The sequence below is a fragment of the Bombus bifarius genome, unplaced genomic scaffold, assembly GCF_011952205.1.
Source record: "Bombus bifarius isolate JDL3187 unplaced genomic scaffold, Bbif_JDL3187 scf7180000008232, whole genome shotgun sequence".
NCBI lineage: Eukaryota > Metazoa > Arthropoda > Insecta > Hymenoptera > Apidae > Bombus > Bombus bifarius.
Genome location: NW_022884527.1, coordinates 258,939 through 278,048, shown reverse-complemented (window position 1 = coordinate 278,048; position 19,110 = coordinate 258,939). Strand labels below are relative to the sequence as shown.

Sequence of the window (19,110 nt, the reverse complement as noted above, 5' to 3'; positions counted from 1 at the left end):
TTTAGTTACATTGATATTTTTGGAATTCCTAAATAATAATTATATTAAAATCATAAAAATATCACTTTTTCTGTTAAATAAGTTTTACTAGTAGAGACAGTTGTGAGATTAATACTGAAAATCATTCTTTCACTACACATATATATTAATATTTTATATTAAATATAATATATATATATATATATTATAATGTTATATTTACATAATACATTCACCAAGATAATAAAGATAGACTAATACAGTACTGGCATATATATGACTCTATTTGTCAGGAATGACTTCCAAACCCTGAAAAGAGACAAAAATTATGTCAAATATTGTATATTTTAGTATACTAATCAAATTTTAACTAATCAATCTGATATTGTATAATGTTACAAGAAATAACAAGTTATTAAACAGTTATAATACCATATACCTACATTAAACTTCCAAATTCGTTTACCACCAAATTCATAGTCTCTAGCATATCCCACTTGCTCAATTATATTGTTATTGTACAATCTTCCATTTCGCTGTAATAGCAAAATATAAAGAAATTAGCTCATAAAAACCTACTTAAATTTGTTTTAAATATTGATTGAAACAACTACAAAGCATTTGTGAAATAAATAACACATATATAAAATTGGCCATTACACAATAATTAATAGTTATGTTTTAAAACGCTTAAAATTTTACTCCAGATAAAACGAAAATCAACCGGAAAACCCGGAAAGATAAAACGGAGTCATATAAATTGTCACTTCGTTGCAATATTAAATAATCTTTCTTCAAATGGTTATTATATTGAGGTTATGTTACAAAAATTACTTACGTTCCCGATAAAAAACTTATTTATGTGTGGTGAAATGTAAGCAGGTAATGTTGTAAGCACTCCTATTATACCTAATGGTATCATAGCGTTATACCACATTTTTAGCAAATATTTAAATCTATATAATGTATCAAAATTTTCTGGACAGTTACGTCACTGTCTACTCAATCAATGTAATGCGCGTTCAACAGCACGGAGATACGAATCATCTAAATTTAATTCTCTTCGTTACTATGCGGTTCTTAATAAGAAATATCACGTCTGTATTATTCTTTTTATTGTTAACTTAGACATCAACTAAAACTTTCGAAATTAACAAGATATATAAAATATAAAAGTTGGTTAACTTATTATTAGAGCAATTTTATTATTATAATAGATTTTGAGTTCTAAGAAATCTGATTTGGTAATAAATATTAAATGAAATTACCTTTCCCTTTTTTACAATATTGCATTAAACTTTTGATTGCATGTTTTAAAATACTTCAAATGTGCTAAACGCGCGTTTTATATGTATTTGTATTGCTATATGTAGATAAAATCAATTATTTAGTTCGAAATTTGAAAAATTAAATACAAAATGAATATAATTTTTAACATCAACTTGATATAAGATTAAAAATTATAATAATAAATTATGATAAACAATTTGCGCTAACCAAATAATAATGTATAATTATTGAGATAGGGTAAGTAAATACAACACGAACACAACTATTCGAAGCGAATAAAAGGTTAAATGTTCAAAAGCTTTTAACATTTCTTTATAGTATTGAATTTATCTTCCGTATTTATTAATGTAGTTTTTAATTAATAATATACAACAAAAATCTGATTTATTTTATTCAAATTCATTTAGAATGATATAAAAGCAACAGCACTAACGCCGGTAGAAAGTTTTAAAAAATGTAACTAAACACGTGGTATGTATTATACAACTTGAAAATTTATATTTTGTTGTTAGATTTATTATTCACAACATACATCATTCATATAAGATTTATATTATTGTTTTTTAACATTATTATAAATTAGTTTAAATAAATTTTGGGCAATTTATCCTTCCTTTTCCATAACGTCATGATAAGTTATCATAAAGTTTACGACGTAATTTGATAAAAAGATACATATATCTTCAGATTCCACAAATTTCTTTTCACCCGCTTAATTAATTTACACTTTTTCATAACACGATCACATTTTCGATGGTATTTAATTACTTAGTGCATCAAAATGGTAAGTATCATGGCAAACAATTATGTTTATAAAAAAAGAGAAAAGGAAAAGAAAGATTTTGTGATGTTTGAAAGATTAAATGTTTTAGATATTTTATTACAATGATGAAGTAGTTTTTAATGAACTGTAATGAGTTAATTTAATAATTTAAAAGTAAACATAATTTTATATATATATTTTTTCTAGGAGAGTTTAAGGAGAAGTTTCAAACCACCAAAGATGTTGCTAAGACTGTATTCTCTCGTTATTTTAGTATTAGATCTTGTGACACTTTTATTTGGAATATTTTTTGCTATCTTAATTGCATTATATAGAATATTTAGACCTCCTCCTTTAAAAAATCTCTATGGAGAAGTCGCAATGGTAATAAAATTCTATACCCTTGTTTATGAAGAGTTATTAGGTATCAAACATTTACATTTTAGGTTGTATTTTAGGTTGTCGGAGCTGGTCGAGGCATAGGTAGGGAATTAGCAATTCATTTGTGTCAACTTGGTGTTAATGTTGCATGTGTCGACATTAACAGTGAAAATTGTGATACTACTGTACACTTAGCATCTAAATCAGTAGGAGTTGCTAAAATGTATATTTGTAATATAACAGATAAGGATGAAGTAAGCATAACATTTATAAAATATATATTCATATTATTTAATAAGTATTATACATTGATTTAATTGTAAATAAAATATGATAGGTAGCTCGTATAGTGAATATTATTAAATCAGAGTTAGGTGAAGTTACAATGCTTTTCCATTGCTGCAGTATACCAAGTCCTAGAGCATTACTTCAAGATCCACCTGAAATAAGGCATACAATTGATTTGACGATTCTAAGTCATTTTTGGGTAAGTATCTTTAGAATGATACATAGCTTATTGCAGTAGTTATAAATTTTTGTATTACATTTTTGTTTTCAGTTATTGGATACAGTTTTACCATGCATGGAACGGGCTGGAAAAGGGCACATAGTGGTTCTATCATCTGTGGCTGGCCTTTCTGGTACTGCCACAGGAGGAAACAGAGTTTCTTTGTCCACTGCACAATTTGCAGTTCAAGGATTAGCTGAATCATTACATACTGAATTAAGACATTTGAATAGTAACATAATAATTACTTTAGTTCACGTTTATCCATTTATTGTAGGCGCAGAAATAGCAAAAGATATTCGTTTTAGGTAAGCAATCAAATGATGATGTTTGATTTTATTGAAAATTTATTTTTCACAATTCTTCCAGAATACCAAGTTACTTTGGTACAATGCCCGCCACAGACGCAGCTGAACAAATTTTAGATGGAGTTCGCAGAAATTATGCAGAATTCAGCGTGCCTGGATATTTACTTTACTTAGGTCATATTCTTAGGTAAATTGAAGGTTAATATTACCAAGTCTATAAAGTTTTATTAATAATTAATATTTTACACTTGTAGAATACTTCCAAAGAAGGCATCATTTATGTTGCGTGACTTGCTAGACACTGGTGTCGATTTTGGATGATATTTAATTTTTCTAATCAAATGTGAGAATTTATTTTTATTATGTTAATAAGATTTTATAATGATAACAAAAGAACTTTAATGTACTGAAAAACGAATATTTTATTTAATTTCGTATATGTATAATTTGATCTTTGAAGTATTTTTCACTACAGACCAATGTTTGTAGTTCATTTTATTATTGTGGTATAAAATTTCATATATATTTTTACTTATATACGTTTTTATACATTCTAACATTTATATAAAACGAAATACTCTAGTTTATTAATAAATAATCACATGGGCTGCGCATAAAATATTTTATGACACAACTGAAATATCAATTAGCAGTTAAAATAGATTTTATACTTACGTTTCATGTATGATACATACACACGTGACATAAGTATTAAATATTTAATAAACTGAATAAGTTCTAGTAGGCACTAAGTAATTACTACACAAATACTATTCACAATGCAAAAATAACCTATGTACACAGCGTCAATCTTATGACGATTTAATAGCAAAATATCTGGATGTACAGAAGACTATACTTCATTTCCTAATGTTGTACATAATACACATATATATACACTAATTTGTAACTATGTATTATCTTCCGAACGTCTTGTCTATTATTGTTATGTGCATATTTCGTAAAGAAAAAGAGAAAAACACTCAGGTGTTAATAATAAATAAATACAAATCCGCAACTATTAATAGTAACATTGTTTGACTTTTCACGAAAACGAAAGTAACGAAAAATTCACTCAGTCTGTTTTGTAGAATCGGAAATACATTTATCATAATCTAAATAAAAATATACTATGTATTGAAGATAATGCATGTATACAGTTATATGCAAAGTTCTATTTACAAAATAGAACTAAATACGAGTTTGTCATACCTATAAAAGTAATTGAATTTTCAATGAATTTTGAGAAAGAAATATTTACATTTCATGTTTGATTTGATAAATACGTGAATCTAGCGTTTCAAATTACTGGATATTTCAGATATGACTGGACATAAAAAAATAATTTGTAATTTACAAGGTAAATTCATTAAAGTTGGGACAATCTGTTGATGATGATTCAAATCCCAACACTGGAATGAGTTTATGCTAGTCTAAACCAGGCGGAGCTGGTTCTGAAATATCAGTTTCCATAGTATCTGGTTTTTGTTCGATCGGATAATCACCGGGTGGTGCCTGCAAGAAATTCAAGGAAGAACTATTTGGATCAGTTCATATATTTATTTTTTCTTATAATAATATAAAAATCAACTCTTTATATACAAGTAGTTTTACTCACAATATCAAATTCATCATGTATGTCGCAAGGTGATTTACCCTGAATAACATCCATTATTGATTGCGGAATGTGCGCTTTCTGAAATATCACATCATTTCCGTATTAAATTTTTTGCATTCTTAGTAAAATATAAAACATAGAATAAGTATTACGGCATCAATAAAGTATATTGCAGGAAATATACCTGATTTTCGGCAAAGGCTTCGACATGCGCTAATAATGGTGCTCGTAAGTTACTCGCCATTTTTAACGCTTCGGCCAATTGTGCTGGAGGAAGTTGTAAAATAACCGCAAAACTTTGTGGTTGCGTACGTTCACAACATTTTACAAAACCCTCCCATACTTTTGGCTGTTTCCAAACTTGTTTGAGAATTAATCGTTGAAGTATATTCATAACGAATCCACTTAACCTAGGATATAATGCTAAACTTTGTATCACTGTACGCATGAGTAATGTAGGAAGAGGGGTCATCTCCATAAGATGTTGCATTACAACAGCTACAGTTTCTTGTGTATATATTTGTTTTTCCGCAAAACATAGGGACGTAGCTGTAAATTGGTATTAATAAATATAAAATTTGAATGAATAATTGAAAAAAAAATCATTTTAAAACAAATAAAGAAATTTTATATGTCATACCTTTTATAACTGTTTTCAATTCTGCTTTGCTTGGATCTATATTATGCAAAGCTATTAACAATTCAGCAGGTGTAATAGGAGATGTATGAGGTACACCACTTTCATTATTATGAGTGCCTAACAGTCTATTGAATACCTATAAAAGGAGGATCATTGTAATATATGATACAAAATTTTATTTTAAATTTAGGTAATATTATTTCATATCGTTTACCTCTTTAACAACAATAGGATTTAATTTTATGAGTTTTGGAAGAGCAGCTATAACTTCTTTTTTCGTTAAACCATTTAGAACTGGTATTAAGAATCGAACATCTGAAACTCTGGTCTGATAAAGTTCTCGTACTCTTGCTACTAATTCTACACTCGGTGCAGCTGAAAAGAAAAGAGATGTTAAATATTGTAATAGTTCTTAAAAAACTGTATATGATTAAATGTGGAAACATATATACATTTTTCTGTAAGGATATGAATAATTCTTGTAACTAGTGTTTCAGCGCCTTTAGGGCAATTTTCAACTAATGACAATAATTGTGGACTCCCCATTCCTAAAGATCTTACAGGTCCTTCTACTAGTCGAAGAACCATACGTTTTACATCTGCACCCATCGATGTATAAACTCTAGCCAATCTAGAAAACCAGTATTAATAGAAATTTGCATTTAACATATGCATTTATTAAGAAAAGAACTTACTCATGAATTAAATCTTGATGTTCACTTAACAGAGCAAGATATAATCCAAGACAAGCTCTTGTAGTTGACTCAGTCCACTGAGTTTCTACTTGCGGTCTACCTCGATCCTGTCCGAAGACGATCTCAGGTGGTGTATGTAGCCGTAAGAAACCTAAATAGAGAACTGCATACTCTTCTATGAGTTTACTTAATTCAGGACGACTATATAGTTGACAAACTAACTGTATAGCGGCTTCCCTTATCTATTTATGAACAGAAAATTAAGATACTTAACACGCACATATATACTAAGAACTACTGCCATGGAACGGCGGGGATTTGGGAGGATGAAGAGCGAAAGGGTTCTAAAGTGATGTACATATCATATTTGGATTACAAGATTAAATAATTATAACTTACTGTATTGTTTTCGTGGCCAGTATGACATAACAATACGTTTAGGAAAACTAATTGTTTTGTTGGTCTACGAATAACCATTTCTTTTAATAATTGTAACGGCATCAGTCCTCTTGTTTCATCAGAAGACACCATTTTCAAAGCCTCAACTGCATCTTCGGTGATTAATGGAGCTTCCAAGTATAGCCTTTTTAAAATTCACATACAGCTAACATTACATATTCTGCTATTAAATGCTTTATTGATATCACTTACCTATATAGTAATGTGTCACGATCTTTGCCTTGAACTAAATCTATTGCAGATACTAAAGTACATAATAAAAAATTGTAAGCCTGATGCGGAGCTTCTTGGGGCTTTGTACATAATGTAGTTCGTCTTTGGAAACCCTGAAGTAATGCATATTCTTCATACAACCAACCTAAAGCTAAATCTAAACGATTTCTCATATCGTCAGTAATATAACGTAATACTGCTTCTTTAATATATGGATTAAACGTTGCTGCTAGAGTAGTTAAAATTTTTGATCTAAAGAGAAATAACAAGAAATATTTTGTTTCACTTTAGGATATTTTTAAATAAATAAATAATTCATAAACTGATGTACCTTATGGCTGCTACACCACCAAATACAGCTGTCTTCTCAGAAAGTAAAATTCGATTCACAGCCATCAGTAACATTCTTTCTTTAATTTCTTTTGACAATGGTTTTGTAACTTCAGATAATTTCAAGGCTTTTAAACGAGTTCTTGCCTTCGCAAGCGATTTTTCATGTGCTTCCAGAGATGCCTTTGCTTCTTTTTCTTTTTCCCTATCTTTTTCACGTTTCCGCTCTCGTTTTGCTTCCGCTACGCTAATGGTTGGATTTTTTACTAAATCTTCCATCACAGCATCTTCATCCTTTGCATCCTTTTTTTTCTTTGTTTTAGCTTGCCTTATTTGTGTCGCTAGTAATTTAGCAATCGTTTGTCGTTGAATATTTATATCGGTCGTTGAAGAAGGCTGATATTCTCTTTGAAAAATCGTTGTCATTGTGTCTGGGACCCACGCCTGTTAATGAAATGCGTTTGATACAAAAAAATGAAAATATTAAAAATCCCAACTAGTTTTATACAAAAATATATTTACCATGCTATCCATTACTAAATCTGTAACAATGTCTACACTTAATCTTTCAGCAATAAAACTTTCTGAAAGTTCAACCAGTTCTGGTACTTTTGAGCTGGGTACTAAACTAGCCACAATTTCTGATTCATCTGGTATTAAAGAAGTTTCGATTTTAACACGCTTTGCAGCGGAAGACGCTGCTGCTTCCTAGAAAATCATATATATTTCAAATGTAGAAGTGATCGTTAATATATATCAATTAAAGCTGATTGTATATTTACTTGTTGTCGTTTCTTCATACGTCGAATATCTTCTGGTTTTGGATAAGCTTTAAGAATTTCTTGTTCTTTTGCTCCCAATTGAGTCAGTTGTTTAGCTATTGTGGATGCAAATTCTATGCTAGCTGGGTGCTTCATCAGTCCTAATAGAGTTAATTTTAATTGTTTTTGAACACTGGTTACTTGAGAATCAGATAATGTGGGTGGTAAATCATGTTGTAACCTTTGCAAAGCTGTAAATATTGATGTCTTTTATTTATAAATTTAGTATGATTAAATTACATTACTGAATATTTTACGTACCTTGTATTACACCAGGCATAAACTGAGGTCTTGTTTTAGCAATCAATGCTAAAGATCCCATGCATGTCATCAAATTAACGCTACTAACGTGTGGAGATCCATGAAATTTGATTAATAAGTCCATTACATCATTAGCTTCTTCCTCTAATTTGCGCCTGCGTGCTATTTTTAATGTTAATGGAATATCTTCTAAAGAAAAATCATCCGACTTTTTTGGTATATCTGGGTCAGGGTATGTTTGTATCAAAACAACACCTTCAAGAAATTTCACAGCTTGTGTTCTAATCCTGAATAGATAAAAAGAAGAGAAATTAACATTTAACAAATATATATAAATGTACAACTTAAAGACTCTTTTTACCCATCATTGTCACTGTCAATCATATTTATAATTTGAATTTTGAGAGCACTAAGTTGATTCCATGCAACTTCCATTTCTGGCGTAACTGTAATGGCGCTAGATATCCATTTCAATGCAGCTCTTAATATTCTGCCACTAGCTCTAAGAGCTCTTTTAGCAACAGCTGATGATTCATCAGAAACTAGTCTTAAAAGTACCTGAACTACACGTGGAATTACCTCAGGTTGTTTTACACTGCAAATCAAGTATGATTATTTTATTAATGTGTTTGATGAAAGTAATATCACAACGCAATACATTATAAGTTCTATTAATGATCATTACCCAGCCTCTTCTATGAAACCTGTAACTGTTTTCCTAACTTCTGCATTCCTATCTAAAGAAAACTGTAATGCTTCATCCAAATATAATGGAAGTAATTGTGGCTCCTTGTTTATTAATATTTCCTGAACTTTACATAAATTTGCAACTTTTATATCTTCCCCTGGGTTTAGTGAAGCCTCATTTAACCATTCAACTATCTGTAAAATATAATCTAAATCAAAATACCGATTTTTGTTCGTATAGTAAAGACAATTGAAATTTTATAACTAGGAATTTTTCGGATTCTTCTAATTGAAATTTCTTTTAAATAATCGTCATAATTAATTGTTTAGTCACCGTCATAAATATACACGCATATGTATATACTGTAAATGCTTATTTTGTATCATAAAATGTATCTGGGAAACGATAATTTGAGAGGTTAATACACTGACCAAATCGCCTGGTCCTTTTTCCGGCTCTGTTCTTCTATGTATTCGAGGATCCATTATATTTAATAATAAATCATAAAACGCTAAATACAAGCAATGATTATTAAAAAAATGAGCTGTTGGAAAATAATTGTCCCAAGTTTCGATATGTTAGTTTATATGCGTTTCTTTTGTAGATTTCCCCCCACTTAAGACAGATAGTGTCTAATAATTTCAGCAAAGAATCTATATTTTTTTTTTAAATAATTTTTTCGAATATTATGTTTAAATTTTAGTTAATGAACAATAAAAGCTGTCCTAATATTGAACGAAATCGTTTGCGTTGCCATCTTGGCATTTTTCCTTGACCGCTCAGCGCTATAATCGTCTCATGTTAACGAAGCGGGAATTTTAAGGTTTTATTATGTTCTTTATTAATTTTTCTACTAGGTACAATAGATAATATATCTTGCACATTAAATTTTAAGTACAATGTATTAATTTAATGTATATTTTTAAAAGCGTAATTTTATATGTAAGATTAACAAAGAAAATATTGTATAATAAAGTCATTATTTCATTTCACATAAATTGTATTTTCATATATACACGTATAATAAGGGAAACTTTTAGATGGATTGTCTAAACAAAATCTTAAACATTTAACATTTTTAATTTGTCCCATAACTCGTAAAGTCTGGTATCACTTTTAGCATAAAAATAAATAGGTTTAAAAGTTATCAATATATTCGCTTGCAGTAGCAAAGGTCAAGTAGATTTAATCAGTACATATATACTTCGTCTAATTCCACAAATATTAGTGGAAAAATTGTTTGGATTAAGCGAAAGATATAGCTCGTTATTGAATCATAAATACTGTTTATACGTATGCTAATCGCTCAAAGTTAATCTATCATCCGCCGAGTAAGGAAACGTAAAGTAACGTTGTGCATTCACACTATTAAGTGACATGATTTCAAGTTTTTATGAAAAAATTGTTGGTACGTCTTCTACAGTGGAGTCAAACCAGCAGAAAATTCTTTGTATTGGATTAACTTGTTTGGATATTGTACAAACGTGCAAACAATATCCCGCAGAAGATTCTGATCAAAGGTAACAGATATTTCTATACGCGATTGCGCAGTGTTATTCGTTCATTGCTTACGTCGATCAGCTGATATTGACAAAGATATAAACAACGTATAATTATCATTTTTAACTGATATGTATATATATATATATATATATATATATATATATATATATATATATATATATATATATATATATATATATAATAACTTTGTACGATCTTTATAATGAATAAAAATATATTTTTAATACTTGTTATGCTACTGAGACTAGAATTTATTGTTCTAATGTGATTTACAGATCTGTAGAATGTCGATGGCAAAGAGGAGGTAATGCATCTAATACTTGTACGGTGCTTTCTCAATTAGGGAGCCCGTGTGAATTTTTTGGTACTTTAAGTGCTGAAGAACATTTAAGTTTTTTGCAAAATGATATGCGGAGTTACAATATCGACTTTTCTCATTGTCCTATGGTAGAAGGTATTGGGTGTCCAATATCTACTGTTATGCTAAGTTTAAGCTCAGGGTCTCGTACAATTTTACATCATAATCCAAATCTGCCAGAGCTAACATTGAAGAATTTTGAGCAACTACATTTAGAAGATTACAGTTGGATTCATTTTGAAGGTAGAAACTTAAATGAAGTACTATCTATGATGCAGTGTGTGGAAAATTATAATAACATGTTGAATTATAGTGAAGATAGCAATAGTAAAGAAATCGCTTCTAGTCAAGTGCCAATTACTGTTAGTGTAGAATTAGAAACTCCAAAACAAGAATTATTAGATTTACTACCTTATGTCGATGTAGCATTTATCTCTAAAGATTTTGCCCAAAGTAGAGGACATGATAATATGAGTGAAACATTGAAGGATATTAGCGGAGATGCTAAATCTGGGTATGAATCCATATAAAAAAATACTTTGAATTTATGGATGAAAAATTGATGTATTATGAAATTCCTTTTTTTTCTAGGGCAACTCTTATATGTGCTTGGGCTGACAGAGGCGCTATGGCAAGAACTCCAGATAATATTACAGTACAATCTCCTGCATTTCCACCACAGAAGGTTGTGGATACCTTAGGTGCTGGAGACACCTTTAATGCTGCTGTGTTACATTATTTAAATAAAGCAAAACTGGAATTCATTAGAAAAAAAAAGTTAGAATCATGCAAAACGAATAGTGCCTTACAGAAAGATGTAAAAATCAAACGTAATATTAAAATGAATTATAATATTGAAAGCTTAGAATGTAGCCATACAGAATTTATTACACAAAATGTCCTGCAAGCAGCTGTAACTTTTGCTTGCCAAGTAGCTGGTGCTAAAGTTGGTTTGAGAGGATATAATAAGTTAGATAAAATTTTTAAGGATGCATCAAAAAGTTAATTTGTGAAGCATTGTATTGAGTTACATTATATATAGATATTTTATAGAACAGACTGCATAATTGGTTATAATTTGTAGCATAGTTATTTTATTTGCTTACATATTTATTAACAATTATTTTTTAGTACATATATACATACATTACATGTTTCTTATGTAAATATTAAAAAAACATCTTACTTACATTTTACTTATTACACGAGTTATTATTACCTTTATAATTAAATCTTTACAAATTACTAACGATAAATAATAAAAATTACATCTATATTTAATAATAAAGGAATTACAGGTACACAGAAAGTTTATGAGTTTACAAGAAGTAATTGAAGGTGATAATTATGATTAAAATTAACAAAAAATATTATTATGTATTGTAAAATAAACATTTTCGTACATAACCTATTACAAAAATATTAAATATTCGTTAACATTCTGCATTTAAACCAGCATTTAGAAAGTCTTTTACGTATTCTATGCATGTAAATGGTAGACACCTAAAATTGGGAGAAATGTTATCAAATGATGAGAAATTTGTAAAATATATATATTATATATATATATATATATATATTACAAATCATATGTATGTATGTATAATTACACACCTCAAAATAATGTTAACATAACGCCAATATGCGGGAATAGAAATCTCTTTGGTGTTTTGCCGTTGCGCTTTAACTATTACATCAACTGCCCGTTTTGTTGAAACCAAAGACATTAGGTTTTTGAACCTAATTAGAATAAGTTATATAAGTATTCTTTGTTATGTATATGATATAATTTAGATGACAATTATTTCTTCACATTTCGTGAACAATGTATTCATTTTATTACATGACTTCCTATGCCTCTAAGCCAATTATCAAATTTACATGTAAATATATATGAACAATATTACTCAATGATGCTATAAAATATAAAAAATATAAAATATAAAAAAAATTTGTCCAATTATATAATAAATATTTACTAATAATTTTGCATTATCTATCACTTGAACTAACGTTATACAAAATATTTTACCTGTAATATGGGTTTTTGCAAAGTCCTGTATTGACCATATACGGATAAACTGTTGTGAATTTTATATTTAGTGGCTTTTCCTTATTCATCGATCGTAACTCTTCGTACAATGCTTCCATCAACCCTGGAAAATCATCATCAAAAGAAAGTAGTAACGTAAAATATTTAAATAAAAGTAGTAATATGGACATCAGTTTTACCTCTTACTGCAAACTTTGAAGCGCAGTAAGGAACTACATTGCATTGGCCGAAAATACCAGCTATCGATGAAAGAGCAACAATATGACCGTAATTTCTTTGAATCATGCTAGGTAAGAAAGCTTGGAAAATCTATGCAGACAAATTATTTAATTCACGAGTGCAATAGGGGAGGAACCTTTTTATAAAAAAAAGTGTAAAATAAATTACCCAAAAATGTGCTAGCACATTGATATCGAATATTCGCTTAATTTGCTCGGGTGTATGATTCATTAAAGTTAAACAAGGCATTATACCAGCATTGTTAATTAAAATTGTCACATCTCCTACTTCCTCTTTTATTTTTTTAGCTACTTCAAGCACTTCTTCTCTGTTCGATACGTCGCATCTATGGATTATAAAAAAATACGAATTTTATATCGGAAACTATGTCATAAGATTTCTACATACTTGTAACCGTAAGCTTTTAATGTGTTGTTTTGGTTTATTTCATTTACTGTTTCGTTGTTTCCTTCTTCATTTACATCCAAACAGACAACAATTGCTCCTAATGATGCATATCTTAATGCTAATTCTTTACCAATACCATGTCCAGTACCTGTAATCTATACAAGATACTTGCTCGACAAGTGCTATTCAAATTATTTATATAACATTAAGCAACCGTCAATAATCGTATAATGGCAAGATGATATAGTCGATGCAAATTATAAAGGAACGAATTGTAGAAAATTTTCGCCAGAAGTCGGATATTAATTAATCGGATATTAATATCTAAAATGATTATTTGGAAAATTGTAAATATTTGGGATAATAATTAGTTTGTAAAATACCAATACAATTTCGCCGATTACGCTTTTCTCTTCGACTGGTATACATAATCTGTATATCCCTAAGACAATGTCATAAAGCATTTTCAGCAGAAGCAACAATGTATCCAATAGAACTAAAACGGCCTCCCATACCTGGACCATAATTCCTTTAAATAATTTCCTGTAAAAAATGAATTAATAAGCAAAGACAATATATCAGATTAAGAACTGTACAGTTTAAATTTTGCAATCAAATTCTCCGCCAAAATGTTTGTCGATCGTGGTAGCGTACGAGTACGTAACACACAAGAATTTAAGACAAGGATAATATGCGAACTGAGCGCGGTTCGTGGTTATACGGGACGTATGTATACCGACACGTATCCATTTTCCTCGAGGCTAATTTGAGATCTCTGAATACGCGGCTGACCTTCTGGAAATTAGGTAATTTTGAATCGTAAGAGTCAAAGTAAGCGGAGATTATCACTAGAAATGCTAAATTCTTCCATGATTATGAATATGAGCGAAAAATCAAGAAAGCTATTTAGGAATAGTAAGAACAGTACTCGGTTTGGCATTTGGATCGACATATCTCATATAAATCATAAATTTAATTTATTTTCTGCCTTTATTGTCTTGTTTCTGTTGTTACTTGTTTCACCGTTCCATCTCTTATTGCTGTCTGTATTTACTACTCTCTGATTGTGGTGATGTAAGAAACTTAACAAAAAATTGATATTAAGCGAAACGAACCTGCCTTTATAGAAAAACAGACATTGACTCATCCGCTTAAACTATTTATATCTGGGATGAACAAACAAAAAATTCATTACTAAATTTCAGTATTAAATTTCTTTTTATGTGTTTTCGTTCTAGGCTCCATGTATACAAGCGATTTCTAGCTCCTCGAATCGCTGCAATCGTATGTCTTCCTTTGTTGTTCTTAACTGGGAAAACAAAGAAAGATATACGATCGCGGCAATATCGCGCGGCAGGAGTCGCTCGTTTGCAACAAAAGCATTTTAGAGCGCCTTGTATTGTGATCATAGAGATATAAAGATAGAGTGCGGGAGTCATATGTTACCGTGTAAATGGATACGATACGAGAACAGGAAAGAGATCGCTGTATAGAAACTTCTTGCGTTCTTTTATAATAACGCATACGTATTCGCGCAGTAAATTTGTAAGTGTAAGACTGATCAACAAACGACATTAATGCTCATACTAGATTAAACAAGAACAGAAGATGCATCTATGCAGCGTTCTCGTCCTGTTTTCATATTGCATCCAGTTATATCTGTATGGTTACTATAGTAAGTTTTATTGTTCAATGGATTTGGTTTGCCTTGGGTTTGGGAATAATTACTCGATACAAATCAATTGGAATAAGAAAATGAGTGACAATATAAAATTATAGTAATTACAGTGATTAATAACAGAAAGAATAAGCATAAGAATTAATAGCAGAAAGATTATTAACTTGTGATAATTTTGTTCAATATATTAACAACGAAACGATTCTTTCCTGGAAACCATGATGGTCTTAACGAGCTTAATACATTAGACTTAATACATTGGAGATAGATGCTCCTAAGATGATGATGGTTTAAAAATAATTTCAAATAATACGAAATTTGACATATGAAATTTACAAACTTTTATTTAAAATTCAGACTAAAAATAGGAGTTTCGTTAATCGGTGGAGAACAACCAACAGAATTTTTAACAACGTAATATCCTTTTGTTTTTTATAAATAAACGTAATATACACAGAGTTTTGATAATCTTCCTAAAGATTAAATTAATTTGTCGTAAAAATAAAAAATGATGAATGAATAAGAATTCGGTTTAACACGATATAAGAAACAATACACGAATAGACACGACGAAATGTCGAAGAATTACTTACCAACGATAATAGCAAACAATGTTAAGGTTAAAAATAAGTTAAAAGTAAAAAGCAAGTTAAAGTAAAGCCCGGCTAATTGAAAGAGTGAACTTCTCACGAAGGAAATGTACGAGTTCCTTTAGAAGAGCATTCAACGATGCACTCGTGCGCCGTTCAAATGTTAACTAAGCTAAACTGCCTGGGTACAGTGCTTTCCTATCAATAACATCGGGAATCTTTGTATCGCTGTGGACTGGCTCTCGTGATTGGCTATAGGATAATCTCAAATATCGGACACAATATCAGTTGGTAACGTGGGTAGTCGTGTGTAGAATACGGTCCGGTGATGCGTCATTATATTGAAGTAGTTGTGTAATAAGGTTACATGTTAGAATAGTATTACATGCCAGGAATAGAGCATTAAAATAACAAAGTAAGCGCTAAATTAAGTAATTTTATATTTCCGACATACGATATAAATAATTTTCGATGTTTATATCTTTCGTATAGAAATGTTCGAAACGTATGTTTTGTTTAAATGTACATATCATTGATAGGAAAGAATATCTTGATTCCTACGTTTATGATCGCTCAGTGGATAAAAGTCATTGGAGAAAAAAGATATAGAGAGAAAACGCTACAAGAATCGCTTCCGTTGTAGATTCGAGAGAACTGTTTTAGTAATGGATGTAATGAGATGTATAGAAATACGTGTCGTTCGTGTAGCAACACATCTTTTTCCAAACGATCAGTTCGAGAAAATGAATTACTCGAGATCATGTGCATGAGATTTCTTCTTTAATTAGTTTTATTTTCATCATTTTTAGTAGTATATGTTGTGGCACTAAGGATGCTTACTTGAGATCATCAAAATACTGGCAGGGAAAGGTGTCGTCGTCACGATGACCCATGCCTGTGTGACATTAATCACATCTCAACCTACATCAGTGATAATACATCGACCCCCGACCTTCGGATACTTTTGGACACATCACCACCTTATCATCATAGCATACACCAAGGCTGTGACGCATCTCAGTCCACATCAGAGATAGGATATGAACCCTCGACCTTCGGACACTTTTCTACATTATAACCTACACCTAGCCCCTCAACATCCTAAAACCAAAACGTATATAAACCGAGACTTCACCCAGCTCGGGCAGTTCTTCTTCTTCTTCTAGTTGCTGTACTCATACAACCCTTTTTCTCCGGTTCAGTGTTTCTCTTGTAAATGGTAAATCTTATAATAAAGTTTTATAAAGAAAAATTAGTAGTTGGGTTACGACTCAGCCTTCTTGTTATCATCCAAGTACCAACTTTACGTGACACCTGATAAGTTTTACCAAAGCACAATGATCTCAGTGTGGAAAAAGATGCGATCGTAATATTCGCTGTTGTAGATGTCAACAATATGTCTCATAAAAAGTCGCAAAGGCTGTCTGAAAAGAATTGAAAAATAAACAGTAATTGTCGATATTGTTTATTTTGCGTTTGTTTTTTTTTGTTCACTTTTCTTATACACGATATAGTTGATATGCATTATCAGTGAACTTTATTACGATTAAGTGTAAGAACTATGATAAACATGGTGAAACATGGTAAAATATCTTCATAGAGAAATATTATCAACATATATGTCATTACAATTTTACTATTTTTTCAAATAAAGTTTAAATATTTATAAAAAGATGATGCACGTGCACATACAGTAAAGATGTACCAACTAGGGCTTTGGCGGACTAATCCATTAATCGGCTTTCATTTCATTTTAAACACTGCTACAAAATACATCAAATTTATAATTGTTTAATATCACGAACGCAAAGAGAAAATTTTTATCATTGTTTCTTATATTTATTTTATTACGTTTTGTTCCTTCGTTTTAAAGTTTTAAAACTTTAAAATTTTTTATTACGATAAAATTAAAAAAATAATAACCAGTTCTTAATTAATTGGTACTTATATAATTTATTTCAATAAATACTAATTATTACTTGTTATATTTTATAATGTAATAATTATATTACATTCAAGTATGTACCTATAAGTAAGTATACTGTGTTACTATATATTAAAAAATATTAAAATTATACTAATGGTAGTAAAGAAAGGACATTCTATTTTTATTTCTATGCTTCATCAAGTTATTAATACATAAAAATTGAATGCCGATCATTCGACGTCTTTCGCCTATTAGTTGCCGACTAATCACCGACTATAAAAGTGGCCGGATAGTCGACCGCTAGTCGGTACATCTCTAGAGTACACCAAGGTATGTTAGAACGAATGGAATTGGTTCTCGAATCACGTTTGTTATAGCGCAGGTGAGGAGCAGCTCTGTATCTGTATAGAGGCTATAGCATCTATTCGCTGTGGCGTACATTGAAACATATGTATTTAGGAGTAATGCATTTAGGCCTATAATTAAAAGCAAAGTTATCACTTGTACAACGGTTTAAACACTGGAAAAATGTAATATGAATTACAAAGTAAGTGGTAAAGATAACATAAAATTTATTTATTTAGTAGGTATCATAAAATGATGATTGATGCTAGCCCAGCCGTCTTTAACTCCTATCTTTTCGTGAACAAATATGGTTCATTGACTGATACGATACTTGTTCATCCTGGGTCACGGTTGTTTATATGTGTGCTATTCACGAGTTTTTAGGCTGTTTACAATTAAACGACAGAAAGAGAGATAAGCACAGATTCGTATCATCAGTTAATGTTTACTCTTTATCATTGCAAGAAAGACGGAGTGAGAAAATCGGCGGAGCGGTTGATATTTCTCTGTGTTCGTTGTAGTATCTTTATACGCTATAGTATTTTAATTTGTTATAAAAATTATTCGCTACAACATTTGTTCATTATAGCACATCCTACTGCACATCGGGGCCCATTAGCTCAGATGGTTAGAGCGTCGTGCTAATAACGCGAAGGTCGTGGGTTCGATCCCCCCATGGGCCAGAATATTTTTTGTCACTTTATGTTTAAGAAAGACAAAGGATAATTTACGAAAATTGAACTATGCAAATGTTTTTTGTAGTACTTCTATGCTCTTCTATGCTAACTCTTCTATGCCGAATCATCGGGAATGACTTTTGGTTTATTGACTAATCCTAAGTACATTGCTTTAAATTATTAAGGACGGGGCTATTGACTAAATAAATATAGGATAGGATCATAGAGATATAAACACTGACTGCACGAGTGAGCTGATAAAACGATATAGGAACAGAAAAAGAACACTGCATAGAGGCCACTTATGTGTTTGTCTAATGATGTGTATGCACATTCGTACAGTAAATATGTCAGTGTAACACTGTAACATCGACGAA

The 19,110-nt window shown here is 30.3% G+C and overlaps 4 protein-coding genes and 1 non-coding gene across 8 annotated transcripts; 3 read left to right on the top strand and 2 right to left on the bottom strand.

Annotated features, from left to right (window-relative positions):
- Positions 1-1,527: 1,527 nt before the first annotated feature.
- On the top strand, positions 1,528-4,828 carry LOC117211347 (17-beta-hydroxysteroid dehydrogenase 13-like). 3 transcript variants are annotated; one of them, XM_033455112.1, is made up of 8 exons: positions 1,528-1,740; positions 2,240-2,416; positions 2,491-2,667; positions 2,751-2,900; positions 2,973-3,229; positions 3,291-3,416; positions 3,484-3,572; positions 4,551-4,828. In XM_033455112.1, the coding sequence occupies exons 2-7, from the start codon at positions 2,273-2,275 to the stop codon at positions 3,548-3,550; spliced, it is 921 nt and encodes a 306-aa protein (XP_033311003.1). In that variant the 5' UTR covers positions 1,528-1,740; positions 2,240-2,272; the 3' UTR covers positions 3,551-3,572; positions 4,551-4,828. The 3 variants fall into 3 exon arrangements, with proteins under 3 accessions (XP_033311003.1, XP_033311004.1, XP_033311002.1); XM_033455111.1 differs by lacking the exon at positions 1,528-1,740 and adding an exon at positions 1,783-2,053; XM_033455113.1 differs by lacking the exons at positions 1,528-1,740; positions 3,484-3,572 and adding an exon at positions 1,781-2,053.
- Positions 4,246-9,740, bottom strand: LOC117211344 (symplekin). Its single transcript, XM_033455105.1, has 16 exons — positions 9,386-9,740; positions 8,952-9,148; positions 8,628-8,861; positions 8,267-8,553; positions 7,967-8,196; positions 7,707-7,892; positions 7,186-7,628; positions 6,834-7,106; positions 6,582-6,765; positions 6,183-6,424; positions 5,940-6,118; positions 5,702-5,862; positions 5,488-5,623; positions 5,032-5,396; positions 4,848-4,925; positions 4,246-4,744 (listed from the first exon to the last, which is right to left on the bottom strand). Exons 1-16 carry the CDS (start codon positions 9,437-9,439, stop codon positions 4,658-4,660), a joined length of 3,336 nt encoding a protein of 1,111 aa, XP_033310996.1. The 5' UTR covers positions 9,440-9,740; the 3' UTR covers positions 4,246-4,657.
- A 359-nt stretch (positions 9,741-10,099) lies between these two features.
- On the top strand, positions 10,100-11,891 carry LOC117211341 (ketohexokinase-like). The gene is made up of 3 exons (XM_033455100.1): positions 10,100-10,474; positions 10,754-11,350; positions 11,428-11,891. The coding sequence occupies exons 1-3, from the start codon at positions 10,332-10,334 to the stop codon at positions 11,840-11,842; spliced, it is 1,155 nt and encodes a 384-aa protein (XP_033310991.1). The 5' UTR covers positions 10,100-10,331; the 3' UTR covers positions 11,843-11,891.
- A 12-nt stretch (positions 11,892-11,903) lies between these two features.
- On the bottom strand, positions 11,904-15,957 carry LOC117211342 (short-chain dehydrogenase/reductase family 16C member 6). 2 transcript variants are annotated; one of them, XM_033455102.1, is made up of 8 exons: positions 15,788-15,957; positions 13,900-14,059; positions 13,517-13,671; positions 13,277-13,454; positions 13,069-13,198; positions 12,869-12,992; positions 12,451-12,576; positions 12,270-12,339 (listed from the first exon to the last, which is right to left on the bottom strand). In XM_033455102.1, exons 2-8 carry the CDS (start codon positions 14,038-14,040, stop codon positions 12,270-12,272), a joined length of 924 nt encoding a protein of 307 aa, XP_033310993.1. In that variant the 5' UTR covers positions 14,041-14,059; positions 15,788-15,957. The 2 variants fall into 2 exon arrangements, with proteins under 2 accessions (XP_033310992.1, XP_033310993.1); XM_033455101.1 differs by lacking the exon at positions 15,788-15,957 and having other exon boundaries at positions 11,904-12,339; positions 13,900-14,040.
- A 2,708-nt stretch (positions 15,958-18,665) lies between these two features.
- Positions 18,666-18,739, top strand: Trnai-aau. Its single transcript has one exon. It is a non-coding gene; the product is annotated as a tRNA-Ile (tRNA).
- The last annotated feature ends 371 nt before the right edge of the window (positions 18,740-19,110 follow it).

Coding starts and splice junctions, on each gene's coding strand:
- LOC117211342 (XM_033455102.1), bottom strand. CDS start 14,040: ATGGTCCAGGTATGGGAGGCCGTTTTAGTTCTATTGGATACATTGTTG. Junction 13,455..13,516: donor TTAAAAGCTTACGGTTACAA/GTATGTAGAAAT, acceptor TATAATCCATAG/ATGCGACGTATCGAACAGAG. Junction 12,577..12,868: donor TGCAAAAACCCATATTACAG/GTAAAATATTTT, acceptor TATTCTAATTAG/GTTCAAAAACCTAATGTCTT.
- LOC117211347 (XM_033455111.1), top strand. Junction 2,417..2,490: donor TCTATGGAGAAGTCGCAATG/GTAATAAAATTC, acceptor GTTGTATTTTAG/GTTGTCGGAGCTGGTCGAGG. Junction 3,230..3,290: donor GCAAAAGATATTCGTTTTAG/GTAAGCAATCAA, acceptor CAATTCTTCCAG/AATACCAAGTTACTTTGGTA.
- LOC117211344 (XM_033455105.1), bottom strand. CDS start 9,439: ATGGATCCTCGAATACATAGAAGAACAGAGCCGGAAAAAGGACCAGGC. Junction 8,554..8,627: donor ATTGACAGTGACAATGATGG/GTAAAAAGAGTC, acceptor TTATCTATTCAG/GATTAGAACACAAGCTGTGA. Junction 6,766..6,833: donor CGTGACACATTACTATATAG/GTAAGTGATATC, acceptor AATTTTAAAAAG/GCTATACTTGGAAGCTCCAT.
- LOC117211341 (XM_033455100.1), top strand. CDS start 10,332: ATGATTTCAAGTTTTTATGAAAAAATTGTTGGTACGTCTTCTACAGTG. Junction 10,475..10,753: donor GCAGAAGATTCTGATCAAAG/GTAACAGATATT, acceptor TGTGATTTACAG/ATCTGTAGAATGTCGATGGC. Junction 11,351..11,427: donor AGCGGAGATGCTAAATCTGG/GTATGAATCCAT, acceptor TTTTTTTTCTAG/GGCAACTCTTATATGTGCTT.